General features: G+C 39.5%; 1 protein-coding gene across 13 annotated transcripts in view; it reads right to left on the minus strand.

Annotated features, from left to right (window-relative positions):
* lrrc7 (leucine rich repeat containing 7) overlaps positions 1–19779 on the minus strand; it is a 128253-nt gene that overhangs the window by 60233 nt on the left and 48241 nt on the right. For 5 of the 13 annotated variants that reach the window (XM_039811349.1, XM_039811346.1, XM_039811343.1 and 2 more), the window contains exon 1: positions 18104–18712. The exons of 2 other annotated variants lie outside the window; for them this stretch is intronic. In XM_039811349.1, coding sequence (XP_039667283.1) covers positions 18104–18128 — 25 coding nt within the window. In that variant the 5' untranslated portion in view covers positions 18129–18712. Of the gene's footprint in view, positions 1–18103; positions 18764–19779 lie in introns of those variants that run through there. 6 more of the 13 variants (XM_039811338.1, XM_039811342.1, XM_039811337.1 and 3 more) reach the window with 4 other exon arrangements.

Raw genomic sequence — 19779 nt, forward strand, 5'->3', positions numbered from 1 at the left:
CTGTGAAGCTCACAGAAGAAAGACTTTATTTGAGCCTCTCCTCTCCTTCTGTCATCTCTCTCTCCCCTGTTTCCAGGCCAGTCTTTTCTTTTTTTCTCCTCTCTGTTCTTCCAGGGTTGTGTTCAGTGGCCCAGTTCTGCCTGAGACGCTGTGGCACATCTCCTCTTTCTGTCTTCTCTCTTGTCCCTTTCAGGCCTCTCTCTCTCTCTCTCTCTCTCTCTCTCTCTCTCTCTCTCTCTCTGTTTAACTTTTTCTCTTCCTCCATCCCACCCCCTACCAAGACACAGAAAGGGAAGCCATCTTAAATCAAGCATGGTACTTTTTTTTCTCCTTTCTATGAGAGCGTCTCGATCTAAATCCATTTTTAAATTCAGGGAGGTGATTCATTGGAAAGATAAACTCATCATCTTGTGTTTGACAACAAAGAAATCCCCACAGATTGGGTTCTCTGGTCTCATTCGTCAGCATGCCAGGAGTAAAAGTCAACGATCACTTCACTCGCCATTTTTGCAAAACTAAAGTTTGTCTTTTCACGTAGACCAAACTCCTTAATGAAGCACATAACAGACACATTCATATCCTCATTAGCGCTGTTCAACACCATGAATTAGTGAATTAGTGCTCTGCTGCCTGCAACTTTCAGGTCAAAACTAAAACATATATATCACTATCATTAATTTATTGTATTACCATTATATATATGACTATGTTACTGATTAGTAGATTGTTGATTATAAGGCATGTGAAAATATTGTGACTTCCCAGCTTGCCAGCTGGTTTAGAGGTGGTTTGGATGGCTATTTAGGGAGAATATAAACACTAGAGAGGGCTATAAACTTTTCTTTAGACGTCACACATGTTCCATCATGACCCCTAAGAGGGACGGGCATTGGAAATTAGCAATAGCTATAAATGTTGTGATGCTGAACATTGGAGATTTGTTGCACAAATGTCTTTGTCTAAGTCACTAATCAGATAAACATGAAATAAAAAAAGACATATAGTAACACATGTAAGAAAAGTTAATATTTTCTTTTTTTTTTATTTAATTATATTTATCATTACACATTTACCAATCCTAGTTTAATTAATTAATCTGTTCTTCTAATCGTCCCAACTTGGACAAACCAACTCGTAAACAGTCTCAGAAAATAATCACCGAAATCTCTCAAATTACAGCACATCTACATTAAGATTATTTTCTCCATGTGTCATCAAATACTCATCATAAATGTTCAGCCAATGTTATATCGGCTATTCTTTTGTCAGTTCTGGAACTTGAACCAGCAACTCCCTGGTTGTCGTGAGATTAGAGCTGGGCAATATATCGATATTATATTGATATCGTGATATGAGACTAGATATTGTCTTAGATTTTGAATATCGTAATATCATAATATGGCATAAGTGTTGTCTTTTCCTGGTTTTAAAGGCTGCATTACAGTAAAGTTGAATTTACCAGACTGTTGTAACTGTTCTATTATTTGCCTTTACCCACTTAGTTATTATATCCACATTACAGATGATTATTTATCAAAAATCTCATTGTGTAAATATTTTGTGAAAGCACCAATAGTCAACACTACAATATCATTGCGGTATCGATATTGAGGTCTTTGGTCAAAAATATTGTGATATTTGATTTTCTCCATATCGCCCAGCCCTACGTTAGATGTCTAAGTGTAGTCAGAGAACGAGACAAATGTTTTGGATAAAAAGGTTGAAAAACACCACAAGATATTTTAGATGTTTCCCCGGTGCCCCAGAATCTTCAGTGTGATGCAACAAAAAGGTTTTGTGTGAAGCCAAAGCACGCTATATCACACATACACCCTCTTAAGTATATCTGTTGATTACAGAGACACAGACAAAGTTGGTGATAAAAAATATTAATTGTTGCTTTAAATAACTCAAATCAAACATTGATGAGATTACATTATCATCATGGGAAAGGGAATTTTTGATCACTAAGATGACTTACCTGATACAGAGAGGGCGGGCGGACACAGAGGCTTTTCAATGGACTCTTGATGTCAATGGTAGTCTGTGTATTTTTGAGTAAGTGTGGGCATGTCTGTGTGTTTGTGTTATTTAGTTATTTAAGGTCACCTTGCCATGCTGGTGTCCCAGCAACTCGTCCAGCTTTCAGAGCCCGTAGGAGAGTAAAGCAGAAAGAAGACACACACACACACACACAGTCTACTATTGCAGTGTCATGTCTTACAGCTTTCGACCTAGAAGCTTTAAACTATTCATAGATCATACTAATAACAGTGCGACACTTGTTATTAAAAGTTGTAGGTCAATTTGATTTAATATTTTGAAGACTGAATATGAACCCGCTGTCCTCGAGGTACAACATATGATGTACCAGTTCAATTTTAGTGCAGTCTGATCCACATCTCTACAAACCCGATAGCACATGTGGTTTGAACCAGTGAGTTTCCACCCTGACTTTTGACTCATCTTTCCTCTTTTAGTTTCGCTTCTACAGGCCTTAAAAAGTATTCAACCCCCTTGTTCGACCTGTGTCAAGAGGTCACTAAGTATTTTGTTATTTTTGGGGGGCCACTTGAGGGCAGTGGAGGAACAAACAACATTGACATATTGCCAGCAGACAAATGCCTATTTTCCAATCTAGCAGACACAGAACATCATTAGCATTAAGATAATGTTGTGATTCTGGCCACCCAACAGATTAAGTTCAATATTCAATCTCTTTTAGCTCTGTTTTGGTGTCCTGAGGGAAATATGGTTCTTTAGCTGCTAAATGTATATAATAAATAAATTATATATATATTCAACAGCTAGTTGCTAACTTTATCTGTCTGCCATTTGGTGCTTGGCATGTAGCAGTACAGTGAGTTTTTAGAATGTTTTCTTTGCTAAAAACAGCTGCCTGCTGTGTCTGTAAATGATATTGATAAAAGTGATGAGAGTGAACCAAAACAGTAAAGTAACCCCCAAAATGAGCTGACGTTATAAAGCTCTGTAGATCTGAGGGGAACTACCGAGTTGGGTGGGGAACTGTTTATGGACCCTACCCTAAACTTAACCTAGTCATGATCTTAACTTTAAACCTAAAATCAAAACTTAACCCTAAAACAAATTTACATTTAGCCCCCATATGTGTGACTTTAAGTCCAGTTTTCTTCCCTTACAATGTGATGAATACGGAGCACATAGCGTCCTGATTGCAAAAGAACGGTTCACCTTCACCTGAAAAGCTCTCCCTGTACACACTGTGAGACCTGCTGCTATCTGGAACAACCTCTCTATCTTTCTGTCATCCCTCTCTCTCTCTCTCTCTCTCTCTCTCTCTCTCTCTGGCCAGGAGTCAATCTCTCACTTTTACTGCCAGCTGATAGCTGAGCATGACTGTCTGGATCTCTATTCATGCGTTCGCTCCATCTATCACCTGCTGCTGCCTCTGTCACCCCTTTATCCCCTCCTCCCTTCTTCTTCATCCCTTCTCTACCTTTTTTTATAAGTGAAAACAGATAATATGCTGTGGCTTTTCACCTCTGATTGATATCTTTCAGTTATGCTCTTGTCCTTACACAGGCAGGTCAGGTTTATTGTCCTGCTTAAGGTCACTTCAACACTGACGCACACCGTCTGTTGCAGGAATCAAATCTGTGACTTTCTGAGTTACAACACAGTTTCTCCTAACACAAACTCTACCTGCTAGGTTGCAGGGTTTTTGAACGTTTTTCTCACACTGCACGACAGCCCCCATTTGCATAAACACCCTTTAGTAAGTTGTATCCCTAAAGCTTTCCTTAACAGTCCATGGAAATTGCACTGTGTGCAGTTGCCATGGTTACCAAGGACTCAATTGCCCAAAATTACCATAAAACACTAATTAAAAAGCCCTGCCTAAGAGCAACACTTTGACAAGCTTTATGCAGCACTGCTGAACCAGTCCCTCAGGTGAGGAAAATGGACTTGGAAAGGAAATCTTTTCAACAACCACTGCATAACATTTTCTAATTCTGTGGACTGAATGTAAACTTAGTGTGTCTAAGTGTGGGTGTACAATGTATGTGGTAAAATATGTAAGTCTAAAGCTTTTATTGCATGATTTCGTCAACGGTTAATGACCGTTTTTATTAAATGTAAAAGGACACTAATTCCACAGTTACCAGCATCAGCATACCAGCAGTACATGCATCAATTGATGCCATAGCACACACTTACGTTGAATATTCCACTGCCTCAGTTTGAAAACACTCTGTTTGGAGGGTCACCTGGAGGGCTGGATCACCACTACCACTCAAAGAAATGGGACACCCTACCCGGTAAAGGGCACTCCAAAACGTATTGGTAGGGTCAAGGGGTGGAATTGGGATTGGCCCTTAATGTTTCAGACAGAAGTACAAAGTACAGTAAGACAAGAAAAACTTGCTGCTTTTCTGGAGGACAATTGGGGGGTGTCCTGGTGGTTTAGGGGTTTAAGATGCTGACCATTGGGCGCCAGGATAGCTCAGTTGGTAGAGCGGGCGCCCATATATAGAGGTTTACTCCTTGACGCAGCGGGCTGGGGTTCGACTCCGACCTGCGGCCCTTTGCTGCATGTCATTCCTCCTCTCTCTCCCCTTTCATGTCTTCAGCTGTCCTGTCAAATAAAGGCCTAAAAATTTCCCAAAAAATTATCTTTAAGATGCTGACCATTTAATCGCAACAACTGGACTCCAGTCAGGGACCTTTGTTGCATGTCATCTCTCCACACATGTTCTGTCATCTCTCAACCATCACTATCAAATAAAGGCAAACATGTCTGTAAAAGTACTAGAAAAGAAAGAAAGAAAATAAATAGGACAATGGTGTATCCTGACAAGTTGACGCGCGACACATACCGACACCAGATATTGCGTCATATGCCATTGATTGTCCATTTGACCCCATCTCTATTCACACACTCTGGTGTTCATGTAAGTGTGTAAAAGTGTCCTTGAGATGAAAAATGTCTTTTTCCCAAGTTGTATGTGTCTATTTCCAGAGACATGATACTCAGCAACTTGAGTTGGGGTGAACAATATTCACGATATTCCGAATAAGGCCTTCTTCCGAATACAGCATTTTACGATTAAGACATGTGGGATATTCTGATATTATTCTGAATTTAGAGGCATTCTTCGGACATGCATACAGTGCATTTTGAATATGCGTCTCAATCAGGGTTTTTACCGAAGTTTACGGCCTCTTGCCTATTAACGGCTTATGGCTAGCTCTGTACGTTGCTCATGTTGCTGTACACAAACCAACCAGCCAACAAAGGCTGCAGACCCGATAAGAAGGCAAAATACAGCTACTTTTAAACATCATTAAAGACTTGGATAGCAACAGGTTTTTGGATATGCGCTCACATTGCTATTCCACATTTTCAAGAAGCTGGTAGAAGAAATGAAAGAGGGAGGCTGTGTTCGCACGGTCCAACAAGTCCACCACCGCTGGAAAACTTTGAAAAAATCATATTTTGCAGAGTGTAAACGAGGATATTAGTGGAAGATTCACTTTCATTAGCCATGTAAAAAGCTAATATCGTCTTTTTGGAAAAAGGGCAAAAACCCGTAGTAAACGTAGTCACTGATGCTACTAAATATATGGGCTGGGCTGGGCTAACCTAACTAGCATGGTTAAGCTAATAAACAACACAAATCTTTGTGGGTGGAACTACAAAATGTTCTGCACATGACAAGATGTAGACAGTAATTATTTGGTTAATATGGCACACTGCAATGCATCTTCACACCTCTAGTATGTAAAAAACACTGATTCATTTGAAGGGCATTCACAGCTACACCACCTGTCTGATTCAGATGGATGCTGGGAAGTTGGAGAGGTGATGCATCATCATCTCCATTGGAACCATATTCTAACCCTAACCCAGAATAATCTTTTCGGCACCAGTCCCCCACCAGTGATCATCAGTACCAACAGACCTCAGATACCTTCCCTGTCTGGACAGAGAGACAGACAGTGGGAGAAGAGTCAGAGTGAGGAGGCAGCTCCATGACAACACACTGGTGTTAATCCCACTAGTCACGACACAAAGGCGCTCCGGAAATTGTTGTCAACACGATGCCATTGCCTCGGCGACGTGGGCATCGCAAGGCAAATTCAGGCCAGTCAGTCAAGGGTGAGAAACTTCACTCCCACATACCTGGGCACCGTCACACTTCACTGTCACGATTCAAATCGCTTGGAAAAAGAATACAAATCATGTATTGTCCTAATAGAACACCATTTCCCACTGATGAGGAAAGAAGTTTTTTTGTTACTGCCGGAATGTTTAACTTTAACTCTGAATCTTGACACTTGAGTTGCAAAAATTCTCTTATACAAAACGGAACAATACCTCATTGCCACAAATGCAGTGTGAGACTGCACACAGTCTTTACTTGCTATGTGCTATGCTACTTGCTATGTGTCACTCCCCCACCCCTCTATCTCTATCTGTTTCTCTGTCTTCCTCTCTCTAATGGTTTACACTAATCTGTTATTATCTGTGGTTCAGACTTCTAAACCAATTTAAGATTTATAATATGCCAGTAAGGGATAACATGTATAGCTGTATCATCTTAAGCACAGTTTGTTCCTTTTTTTCTGAGGATATAAGCAGATAAAGATAAAATGATAAAACATAAAATGATTATCATAATAAACTTCCAGAGTTGTAAAATTCTGTCTCATAGTATTAGTACACTCCTGTGCAGTGTCTTGGCATCTGATAAGCCTTCAAACATGATGCTTTTGTGGAAAATATATTTCAGATTAAAACTCCCATTCTATTCAAGACAACATGTATCCTCACACATCCATCTATATGGTTGTGCATGCATACATAATCCATGTCTATGCCACTCTCTATACCATCCCATTCAGTGTCACTGTACAAATTATAATACTGCACCAGGATTTCTCAGCTGACAACAGCAAAAAAGCAACAGAAAATTCACTACATGTGCATGTGTCTGCTAATATCAAAATATTCTATACCAGTGGTTCCCAACCTGGAGGTCGGGACCCCTGAAATGGGTCACAAGATTAATCTGAGGCATTGTAAGATGATTAATGAAATATGAAAGAAGGAAAAAATATTATTCTGCTTGTTCTTTTTCCTGTTAAATGAAAACTATCAGAATCTACTGTGTGGTAGGTGCACATGTCAACAGGCACAGTTGAATTGCTAATAATCCCTACAGACTGCATGTTTAAGGCAGCAGAACAGGCTCCCATGCTACAGCTGCCATACAGTAGAGGCAGTCCAATAGACAGCTATAGGAGCTGGCCTACATATGATATACACTATACTGCATGCTACAGAGAGAGAGAGAGAGAGAGAGAGAGAGAGAGAGAGAGAGAGAGAGAGAGAGTCAATAAGAAGAAACAGACAGCAAGAAAGAGTGGAGAGGGAGAGAAAGTCAATGATGCATTAAGCACACACACACACACACACACACACACACACACACACACACACACACACACACACACACACACACACACACACACACACACACACACACACACACACACAGGTCTGAAGTCTGAAGTAAAGTGATCGAAGGAAAAGATTTTCAAAAGGAGGAAACGGCAGCGTTGTCACTGGAAAATTCATAGTCAGCAATCAATCCAGTCTCTCTCTCTCTCTCTCTCTCTCTCTCTCCCTGTCTCTCAAAACACACACACACACACACACACACACACACACACACACACACACAAGAAGTTCATAAAGTCACATGCAGCTCTACACACTCAGACACATGCATGGAGTGACGCTCACACTCTACAGTGACACAGTATGCAACACACACACACACACACGCACGCACGCACGCACGCACACACACACACACACACACACGAACACACACACACACACACACACACACACACACACACACACACGCACACACAGGTCTGAAGTCTCACGTGTTGTGGAGTGGTCTATTAACATTCTCCACACATCGGTGACTACAGTGAGCCGGGGGACTTTGCTCTCAAATGTAAAGAAAAAACACTGTCAAACTAAATTACCGCACCACATCTCATGCAAGAGATGAACTCATGAATGGAAGAAAATCATTGAATGGAGCATTACTGTATACAAATACTGTTGAGGGAGAGAAAACAAGGCTAGTTCTTGTCGTGCCTCACTTATACATGACTTTACAGTATGCTTGCTATAATAGTGTTTGTAATATCCTAGTAATAAATGAATAGCTGTACAGAGCTCTATGGGACATTTGCTGATGTTTTACGCTTACAAACAAAGCCAAAGTCTGGTGTGTGGTGCCAAGAAATTAAAATGCCATGTATCATCATAAAGCATTATCTCCTTCTCTCTGACATAAAAATCAAAACCCTTTTGACATTAAAACACAATAACAGAACGTTTCCGGCAGACACTTTGACTTGTCAAAAGCAAAGGTTGGACTAATAACTTCATTAATGATGGCTCTGTTCCGTTATTGATGTTATTAGTCACATTTGAACGTTTCCTGTTATGATAAGACAAAATGTATACTAGGAAAACGGTCTATTACTACAGTTTTGGTTGAGGCATTTTTTCTTTTTTAAGGAAAAGTAAGTTTTAAATGGTTTATCGTAATGCTGACTCTCCTTGCTGTCAAAGCATTCATTACTGACTGCTACTGAAGAAATGGTGGGATATAATTTCCTTCCTCTGAGCCATAATTTACAGCCATACTCTCTACACAAATTAAAGTCACTGTTGTTGTATGCATTAAAGGATATGTCTGGTGATATTCTGTATATGTTTTTTATTGTTGACAAATCCCATTAAGTGTTTTTTGTGTGTAGCTGAAAATAGTCCCAAATGAGTAACGTTTGCTACAAACTGCAGCTGTTTTAGTAAATTATCTAGCCATTTGGAAAAACGAAACTATATATTTGTGAGCCATTTCAGTGGTGTGCATTTGCTCGGGTGCACTTAAGTACAATTTAAAGGTACTTGTAACCCCATACTTAGTGCATAGTGTTATCAGTTTATGTTACTTTATACTTTTACTCCACTACATCTATTTTGACAGCCGTAGGTACATTGCAGATTTAGGTTATTAATATTCAATATAAAGTTGCCTGCTTTCTTCTCAAAAGGTAATTATGCCTATTTGTGTAAATTCGAAGTTTAATAGTTGCTTGGCTAACTATAGCATGATTGTGCATAACGTCGTGATTTCCCTGGCAGACAACTCATGTCATGCAGTTGTAACAGCTAGAACAGCTGCGTGTAAACGATGGAAATATTAAGAGCTAATTTCGGGGTCGGCCACCGTAGGAGTTAAAATGCGCTCGGAATGGGAAAGGCTTGAAAGAAATATTCAGTTGGTTGTCATATACAATTTCACCGCTAGATGGGAGACATTCTTACACAATGTAGCATTAAGTTTTGAATGTTTTGAGTACTTCTTTTACCACTGCCATTTATAAAGATGTATGTTTTCAGTAGGAACTAATGCACCAGGAACTGAGAGCCACAGGCAGGCTGCTTAAGTCAGAAAGAGAGAGTGTTGAGATACAATGCTGTAATGTTGGTTTAGGTGTTGTTATTGGATATCATGGGATATAAAAATGCCAGACTTCTCCTTTAAGAAGAACCTAAACAAATCACATGGATAGATGGCGGTTATAGAGGAAAAAGCTGTCTTACTGAAATGATAAAATGCCAAAGAGCAGCGAACCCTAGCGTACACGGAAACAAGCCATCTCTCAGTCTCTTCCTGTCTGATAGCCAATGACAGCTGAGCCGAGACAGACAGAGCAGGACAGGAGGCAGATGCTGTCGATTTAGAGAGATTACTCTTGTGCTCTCAACCCATTCTTCTTCTCCGCCTTTAAGTCTCTCTGTTCACTCTGCTCTTCTGCTTTTTTTAAAGTTCCTCTTGAGTCACAATTATCCCGCAATTATAAAGAAAACTGAGGATGCTAATTCTAATCACATGTGCCGTGCAATTAAATGTGTCTTCGCGTTTTGGCTTTCATTTTTTTCTCCACGGTGCTCTTTCAATAATGGAAGCTGTGGTTATTTTTGCTACAATAACTTGGCCTTTTTTAATAGACTCAATAGGTTCAAATTGAATCCATGATAAAAGCTATGAGTCTGAGACGGATGAGAGGATCTTAAAGAATTTAACAGAGGCCTTCGGGTCGCTCATTGTCTCCCTCTCACTCAAATTGAAACATCTTGACGTACTCAAAGTCCTCTAAGATTTCAGACCAGATGTTGCCCGGGCCTTTGTGTCATTAAGAAGAGACTGGGTCGCCCACGGCAACACGTGGACCAACCAGCACAGGATGCAGGCAGACCCGTCTCCTCCTGTATCCGGGGACTTTGTCACACTTTACTGTAGATCCCTTTTCCAGGAATTACAGGATCAGTTCGGACTTGGTACTTGTTTTGGGACAGCCAACTATTTCATACATCAGAAGTAGGACTGACTTTTTACATAATTTTTGAAGCATTTGAAGTGGGCATCCTGACAGCTAAGATGTTCCATGGACTATGGCAATGTTTTAATCCCAGGAACAAACTGACGCTCAAGAGATGCCGTATTCTTTCATTATGTTTCATTTCCACTTCAACTTCCTTTAATAAAGAACAAAAGTGTAAATATTGACTCTGCCCACAATTTTATAATTAAATTTAAGTTATTACATTTTTGCAGAAGAGCTCTCAAACTTTGTTTGTTTGTGTTTTGTGGGAAAAAAAAATAAATTCAATCTGAAAGTGGAGAGCTGTATTCTACAAAGACTGACTTCTCAAACAGCTAATTGTTTGCTGCATAAAACATTTGCACTGCAACAAAAACCTGTGATTTAATTTTGTTTTCTCTGTGGTGTGAGAAAATAGATTACTCACTTTGTTAGAAATACTGTCTTTCAGCTCATTTTAGAGCTTTGACAGGATTTATTTTAGTGACTTAATTTACCATATTTTGTGCTGAAAGACACAGAGCTTGTGATTCTATTTCGTATATGCTTCGCCCCCTCTAAGAGCTGTTGCTGCCTGTGGTTTTCAATGAACATAAAGCTGGAAAAAGGCAACTACTGATAATAAAAAGGTAAGCAAGGCTCCCTGGTAATGATGTATGACTACGCATTTCGCAGAAAGCACTGATGTCTGAAAGCAGCCACAGACAAGTGTGGGGCTTAAACCCAAAAGTCCTGTCTTCCAGCGATGTTTTTACCAATAAAGGTTGTTCAAAAGTTCTGCAAATCAATTTGCGTAAAAGACGCCTTGTTCACGAGACTTGTTTAAGATGCAACCTGCAAAATGTTGTCATGAGTAATGTGCATGACTTTCTTTGATTCTACATCATGTCACTATAAACTATAAACCATGCAGTGGAGCACGTAAATAAGACATTTTCAAGAAATGTTTGTGAAAAAGTGAAACAAGTAAAAGCTGATAGGTTTCTCAACATGTGGGTTGGGACTCCACGTGGGGTGTGTTTTTCTTGAAATGCAAACTGGGTTGGAGGAGACTTCTAAGACATGTGTGTATATATATATATATATATATATATATATATATATATATATATATATATATATATATACACACATGTTTTTAAAACACTGCATTTATTTAAAAAATATATATAAACATTTATACATATATTTGGAGCTTCACCCATATCCACATACAGTATATCCTGACAACAGAATAAAATGCCCTCCTTAGCTGCACATGTTGACTTGACTTCTCTCTAACTGTTGAGGTTGCAAAAATTCTGGGAACTAAAAATGGGGTTATCGGTCGAAAGAGAACACTTGTCCTGGGCCAGTTCCCAGCAGATTTAAACTGAGCAATCAGGAAACATGGAGACAACATGGAGGAACATAGAACCGCACACACATACACACAGCACACACACAAACCTCGCAGATTCAGCAGATACACTGGGTCACACTGTGTGACACATTGGACAAGTGTGAAAGACTCCGCTATCCACACGCACACACACACACACAGTGAGCCTACAGTGCAGTGTGAAACACCTTGCTACAGTCCTGCCAGGTTGTTTAACAACTACGTGGTTACATATGGTTTCTGCCAAACTGTTATTTTGTCCATTATCAACATACAAGTACAAAATATACTGCCACCATATAATGTGCAGCCCAACAGCTTCCCAATAGTGAGTCACATATGTGGCCATGCTGTCCCACCACTGTCCCCATGAAAAGGCTACATTATCTCAGAAACATTGCACACTCTAGCTACAATATCCTTGCTTGACTTCCACCTTGTCAGGTCATTTTCTTTGGTGCCCTTGTAGCAATTCACAATGGATGAGGAGAGACTTTTTGTTGAGACAGAGAAATACCAGGAGCTCTGTGACATAAGAAAGATGCCTGGTGAGCCACAGCTGCAAACACTGATCCTTGAAGTGAAGCCGAAGGAATTGAACAACACTGCTGCTTCAACGGGCATTTTTATAACTCAAAAACACTCAAAACAATGGGAAACTATAATAATAATAATGGACAATGACAATAGGAGATTGTCTCAGGCTTCTTAAATGACTCCGAAATAATGCTGCAGAAATAACATCTCTGATTGTTTCCTGGTTAAAATGAGTTCACTCTTAGTTAAGCTATGATGCAACCATAAGAGAAATAGATCAATTAAAATGCAATGCAAACTGTTTGGGTAAAATATATAAGAAATAGTCTTCGACTTCGCTATTGATTAATCATTTAGAATATAAAATGTCAGAAAATAGATGATAATATGTTCCCAGAGCCCAAGGTGACATCTTCAAATGTCTTGTTTTATCTGACCAACCAAAAAAAATAAAACATTCATTAAAACCTCTCAAGAAACGCTGAAGAATGGCTGCAACTAACATATCCCTGGTTAAGTAGTTTTTTGGTCTATTTAGAGTATATTTAGAGCCCAAGATAAAGTCTTCAGTCCGACCAACAGTGCAAAACCCAAAGATATTCGATTTAAGATCTTCAAATAACAACAAAACAAGGGAAAGCAGCAAATCCTCACTATTGAGGAGTTGAAATCAGAGAATATTTTACATGTTTGTGCGATAAAGCACTTAAATGATTATCAAAATAGTTGGCGATTCATTTCCAGATAATCATGACATTTTTTAGCACAGATGAGAGAGATTTAAAACAAGTAATTCTGTTATTTATTTCCTACTTCCTTATGTCAATGCTCATTCTTGTCAAATCCGTAATGTCATCCATTAGTTTTTGTGCTTGGACGAGTTGTTCTCTTCCTACAAAAGCACACAAATGAGAACTATGACTGATCCGTGACAGCAAAATCTGACTAATTTTACTAGAATTTGTCAGGAATATATGACGTACTATACAATGACCCTCCAGAGCAAAAATAGTACTGTTAGCATTGGATGAAGTTAAATATTTCACACCCAGATTAATTTCCTTGTTAGACTGTACAGGAACAGTATCCAGAATCTCGTATCCGAGCCAAATAATTATGTCACCCAGGAAAGAACAATGTGCATGATGCAACCATGGCAACACTGTCAATGAGACCGGAGAAGGGACAGAACGGATGCTCACACATGAATCTGTCCTTGCAGTGAAGGGAAAAAAAATAAAAAAAATCACATTAAACTGTCTAAATGAACGAAACGGATGAGTTAAATTTATCCTGTGAGAGACCAGTTTGGAACAGTTTCATGCAGCCTGTGTGAACCTACGGTACAGTACATGCCGTGACCAAGAGGATAATATTTATGTATCTTTACTATACGCATTTGGGGATGGGAGGAAAACGTGCTCTGGTTTATTGGCATTTCTTTAAAACAATCACAATCGTCTTGGGCGGTGCTAAGCACAGGAAAAAAGTTGCGTTGCTGCTGCAAAATAGTCTCGGAAAGGAACTTGTTTTGGTAGAACGTGTACGTTTAAAAGTTGTTTTGGTCGTGCAACAGAAAAGATTGGACAGATAGTCTAGCTAGCTGTCTGGATTTACCTTGCAGAGTTCTGAGAAAAGGTTAACCATAGTCCTCATAAATCCACCGGAGTTTAAAATACCAACACAAAGGAAGCCCAAGGCAACGGATATCCGGCCTAAATGAGTGAAATCCGTCAGATTTTCCGGCGGCAACGCAGCAATCCCGGAAGTGGAACGTCAAGGATATAGACTGCTTGAAGTCATACTCCGTAATACAAAATCGGACTAAAACTGAACTCCCTTTAGGCTTGAAAGGTGTCTGTAAAACATTTGCAGCTTTGGTCAGTTTGAACTCAAGTTACAAAGGATCCATGACTAAAATAACACAACATCAGAGCCAGTTTAACTACATCGAGTGAGAGCAGGGGGTAGGGGAAGTTCAATTTTTGTACTAAAGAGAAATGTGAAAAAAAAAAAAAACATCTCAACAAGTCCTCCAAACCATACGATGATACGACCCACCCATAGGAGCCTTTCATTAATTAGCGCCCGTAGCAGTGGCAGAAAAAAATGGCCCACAGTAGCGTTTTCCGTCCTCATATCTAAACATAACGGTTGCGATTTGAAACATGTCAACAACGTTGTAATACAGTTGCAGGGCGAGGACAGTCGCCAACATCTTCTCAAAAAAATGTTGAAACTTGAAAGTGGGCTGCAACTAACACTACTGTAATTTATTATCGATTAATACCCATTATTTTCTTGAGTAATTGCAGAGTCAGATATAATGGAAAAATTTCCACAAAAATGTCCAAGTAGATTGCTGAAAATATCATGTTTTGTCAAAAACCCGAATATTATATAAGTTTATGATGATATAAAACAAAAAAATCCTAATATTGGAAAACACGTGGAATTGGCATCATTTTTGCCTGCATTTTTACTTAAGAAATGACTTCAATTAGTCAATTAGCAAACTATTTGCAGATTCTTTTTACATGTTAATCAGCTAATTGTTGCAGCTCTATCTTGCAGCATATTCTTCTCCACTGTTCACCCATAAGCTCAGCGTGTGCCAAACAATCAACATTTTGGGAAAATATCCTAAATACATGTCGAGCTATCACCCTCTTCGAAGCTCCAGTGAGCATTTTTGGTCATATTTTGGTAAAAATATGACTGACAAGGACGGTTTTCGCATAAAATCGCTAAATAAAGAGTCAGTTAATTTAACTAGACTCTTCATCTCCTTTTTTTGAGCATCGTCAGTGGCATCGCTACAACTGACAACACCAGTGTGTATCAGTCATAGCCACCATAATCATCATCATCATCATCACCCATGACAACATCACAATTCATCCCCATCATCACAATTACACACACTGCAGATGTAGTGGTATCTCTGTCCCCCTTCCCTCACTGGGTCTCTTTCCCTCGGCCCATCACCATGACGATGGGAGCCGGTTTCATGGATACAGTCACTAGGCAACCAGCAGCATCAGCAGCAGGAGCAGCAGCAGCAGGAACAGCAGTGTCCTGTCAGAGCTGTAGTGGAGCAACAGCGAGAGTCGGAGCCAGCCTTTCTCGCTGCATGCAAGTTTGCTCTTTGAAGAGGAAATGTTAATGCTTTTATCGTGTCTTAGATCTGAAGCCTCTTCCATTACACTCAACACAAGAGGTGCTTACTGCAATTTAGACTGACATAAAATGACTTAATGAGTACTAGTTAGACTAAAATGGGTACAGGGTTAGGGTTACATGTAGGTATAATGGAAAACAGATCTCAGGATTGTGTGTATCTGATGCAGCTGTGTATCAACATTAACATTATTACTACTTTTACCATAATTATGGACACTGCTTCTTTTTCCTAATCTCTCTATAATGGGGAGAGATCAATAAAGCATAGCATCGCAATAATTTCCGTGGCAAGACTGTGTCGATACACAGACGCCAAGTATATGTGTTGGTCAGTTTGTCTGCTTGACAATCCCATTTTGCATTCAATATTTTTTTTTCTATCTTTTTAGATAAAAACAGATGATGACAACGTTTCCTTTTGGGGACATTATTTGAAATAGGGAAAAATTTGAATTTGGTTAAAATGTTTCAAATTGCAATAATATCGTATCGTGACATAAGTATCGTGATGATAACGTATCGTGAGGCCTCTGGTGATTCCCACCTCTGGTGATTTTCGATCAATCTACCCCATTATTTTATTACTATCAATTGTGCATGTGGTCTAGATTCATCTGACCGACAGTCCAAAACCCAACGATATTTGGTTTACTATCCCATAAATCCTCACATCTGAAAAGCTAGAAATTAAGAATGTTAAGAACTGGAACCACTGCCGGGCAGGGAAGGAAGACATATTCAGATTCTTCAGTAAAAGTAGTAATACCTCAGTGTAAAAGTATGCCATTACAAGTGCAAGTCTTGCATTCAAACTCTAATGAAGTAAAAGTACAGAAGTATTATCAGCAAGTGTATGTACTTAAAGTATAGAGAAAAAGAAATGTACTGTACATGCCAAATGGCGATATGGGATTTTTATCATTGATGCCTTAATGTGTAAGTGTAATTTTATGATGACATTTCTGTCAACAATAGAGTCGTGTTTAAGACAGGTTGAACTATTCCTGCACATAAGAAAGACAAAAAAACCTTTAGAGACTCAATTTCAGACTGGAATGACTTGATAAGAGGGCTATTTTAACCGCAGATGTAAATGCAAGTAAAAAGTAATATTGACTTCCAAAATGTAGTGGAGTAGACACATAATGTAGCGCACAATGAAAATGCCTAAATAAAGTAAAGTACCTGAAAACTGCACAGTGCTTGAGTCACGGTACTTGGTTACATTGCCACTGGAAGACATTTCTACTAGGTAATTTAATTCTTAAGCACAGTCTTAGTATCACTATAGAGTCTATGAAAAATAACTAGCAGGTGGGTCTGCAACGTCTATAAGCCAACAGAGGGCATACTGTTACTGACTGCATTCCTCTTGAAAAATGAGGCCGGTTGCTCTACGTGTCCGGAGAATTACATGTAGTATATTTTCAGACTATAACCTGGACTGCTCCACAATGCCAAAGAAACTGAAAACACATAATGTTCATAAGATGATACAAAACAAGGATATTAGCCATGACTGCAAAGCCCTGCTGAAAAGAAAATGTATGAATAGAACCTATCTTAGAGGCAACACAGAAGCTTTGAAAAATGTTGCATTGAAGATTGTAATTAAATATTCCCTTTGATTAGAAGAAGCCCTTTTTTTGCATGCTGCTTTAGTGTCCATGGCTGCAACTCAGAAATACACTCAGTATGTGTGCCGTTTAGTGATAAGACTGGACTAAAAAAGCTACGGCACATGACCACAGAAATTATGATACAGACAATAAAACTGTTTAACCTTGTACAGGTTTGTAACAGCAGCAATAAAACATTTAGCCGCATGGTTAACAACCCATTGTCATTACAAGCGTGACTGATAAAGCTAAATAATGGGCAAGATAGGCTAATAAGCTACAGTACCTCAGGCTGCTGGATTTAACAGGTGTGTGTGTGTGTGTGTGTTAATGTCTTATATCAAAGCATGAAGCTATCATGGTAGAATGGCTGGGGGCTACATGTCAAGACAGGAGGGTATATGAGACACACACACACACACACACACAAACACACACACACACACACACACACACACACACACACACACCTCTTCCTGCAGTCATGGCTGTTTCATTAGCTCATCACAGAGCTTGAGGGTCTGAGAGAGGATGAAGGGACCATTTAGATAGAAATAGAATTGGGGGAAAAGATCTAAATGATCATATACAGTAGTCCTACACAGTGCCAGATGCTGTTGGAAATAATAATTTATGCCATTATTTGTCGCATAATACCAGCCTAATTAAATATTTATGGTCATGACAGTACCTGGGAAAATCATGAGATGCATGTAATAACCTTAGAATACAATTTAGATGATGCCCATGACAGCAAATCTATAGGAGATTTTGGATATACATTTAGTGCAAAAAAGGTGAACCACAGGCTATATAGCCCATTGATATTAAAAGAGATTATTCATTAGGGGATCATTTACACACACTGAATGACAAATACTGCAGCAGGTAGCCTATGTGTCAATCCGTGTTGCCTTACGTTGTAAAGTCGAGTAGTCATCCATCTGTCAGGCTGCTAGTAGCGGATCCGTTTTTGTTTAGTTATTTTTTTTAAATCACTCTGGTGGCTCCTGAGTGGACACCGCAGCACCGGACAGGATCAGTACCGGGACGAACCGAGCCGGTGTGAAACCAGGACAGGCACGCGCGCTACCAGCCGCATCTTCAGTACCCCCGAGGCCAGAAAACGGAGGAGGTGAACACATCAACTCGAGTAGTGTGACTCATTTTAGGATCATTCGGTGAGGTTTAAATCCAAGTCGGTTACACACACCGTTTTCAGTCAGATCTGGTCGGTAGTTTTGTTGCAAGATGCCTCGCTCCGCCTCCATGTAAAAAAAAAAATTTAATTAAATAAAATAGAAAGCCAAGATGCAGGCACACGGGTATAGAGAAAGGTCAGTGGGCGGTTAGGGAAATCACACCGGAGGAACGGATCCGTGACTGAGAAGAGCGCTGCCCTGTTTCTTCTTCTCCGTTACCGTAAACCCGCTGCAGGGAGAACACATTCAGCAGGAGCGTCTCCTCCCATCCATCCCCGTAGAGAGTGAGAGAGTGTGAGAGAGAGGGAGAGGAGAGAGGGAGGAGAGATGGATGAAGATGGAACGAGGACGCCAGAGTAGGTGCGTTTGCGCGTGCGCATTCAAGTGTGTGCCGGTGTGTTGTAAACCTAAACGTGCACAGGTGTGTGTATGTGTGTGAAAAAGATACAAAGAATGGAGTCATCTTTTTTGATCTCATTGTGTCGCTGACGCCACGAACACACACACACACACGCACACGCACACACACGCGCACACACATACACACGCGCGCGCGCGCGCCATGAAGCGTGTCCGTGAGACTGTTGCCACGCTGCCTTAATCTATAAAGAAGAAAAATGTTTCTTCTGTGGACAAAAATAGCTCAATGTTGCTAAAAGACGATTTTAAATTATTACGTTTTTTATGTGGGTGTTGAATGTTTTATCACACTACTTTGTTATTCTAAACATGTATATAGGGCTATTTTCATAGTTCTGCTGATTATTTTCTCCACTAATGGTTTGGTGTATACTTGATATCAGAATGATGGGAAATGCCGAAGGTGATGTTAGCAAATTTCTAGTTTTCTCCGACAAACACTCCAAAACCGACAGATAGTCAGTTTACTAAATCCTTACATTTCCAACTCCTTCTTTGAGTAGAGAAAGTCTGGATGATTACCTTAAAGAAAAACGTACGCTTGTAATTGATTACCAATAAAGTTGCTGATTTTCTGTCGATCAATTAACCGTTGCAGCTCTAGCTCTACACATACAATAAAACCACTGCAAATATTCATGTATAGGTACTGAGCATGTGTGTGTGTTTCAGGCCTGTGTGTAGTGTGTAATAACAATAGAGTGAAAACGTTGTAATTTTCCTTGCAGGATTAAGAAAGTATAAATTATTAATATTATTGTTATTTGCCAATCTCCTGTTAAAGAGGTTTGAGGTTGTTCATTAGCACAAGGTAAAATCAAACAAAAGACAAGCACAACCTTAATGATATAAAAAAGAATATGCACTGTTATATATATAATATTGGAGTCTTGCAAGATGGTCAAAATCAAAGCCCGAGAGTTTGAGTTATCCGGATTTATAATCCTAAATCCAGCTCCAAAAATACCAGATT

The sequence above is a fragment of the Perca fluviatilis genome, chromosome 9 (assembly GCF_010015445.1).
Source record: "Perca fluviatilis chromosome 9, GENO_Pfluv_1.0, whole genome shotgun sequence".
Lineage (NCBI taxonomy): Eukaryota > Metazoa > Chordata > Actinopteri > Perciformes > Percidae > Perca > Perca fluviatilis.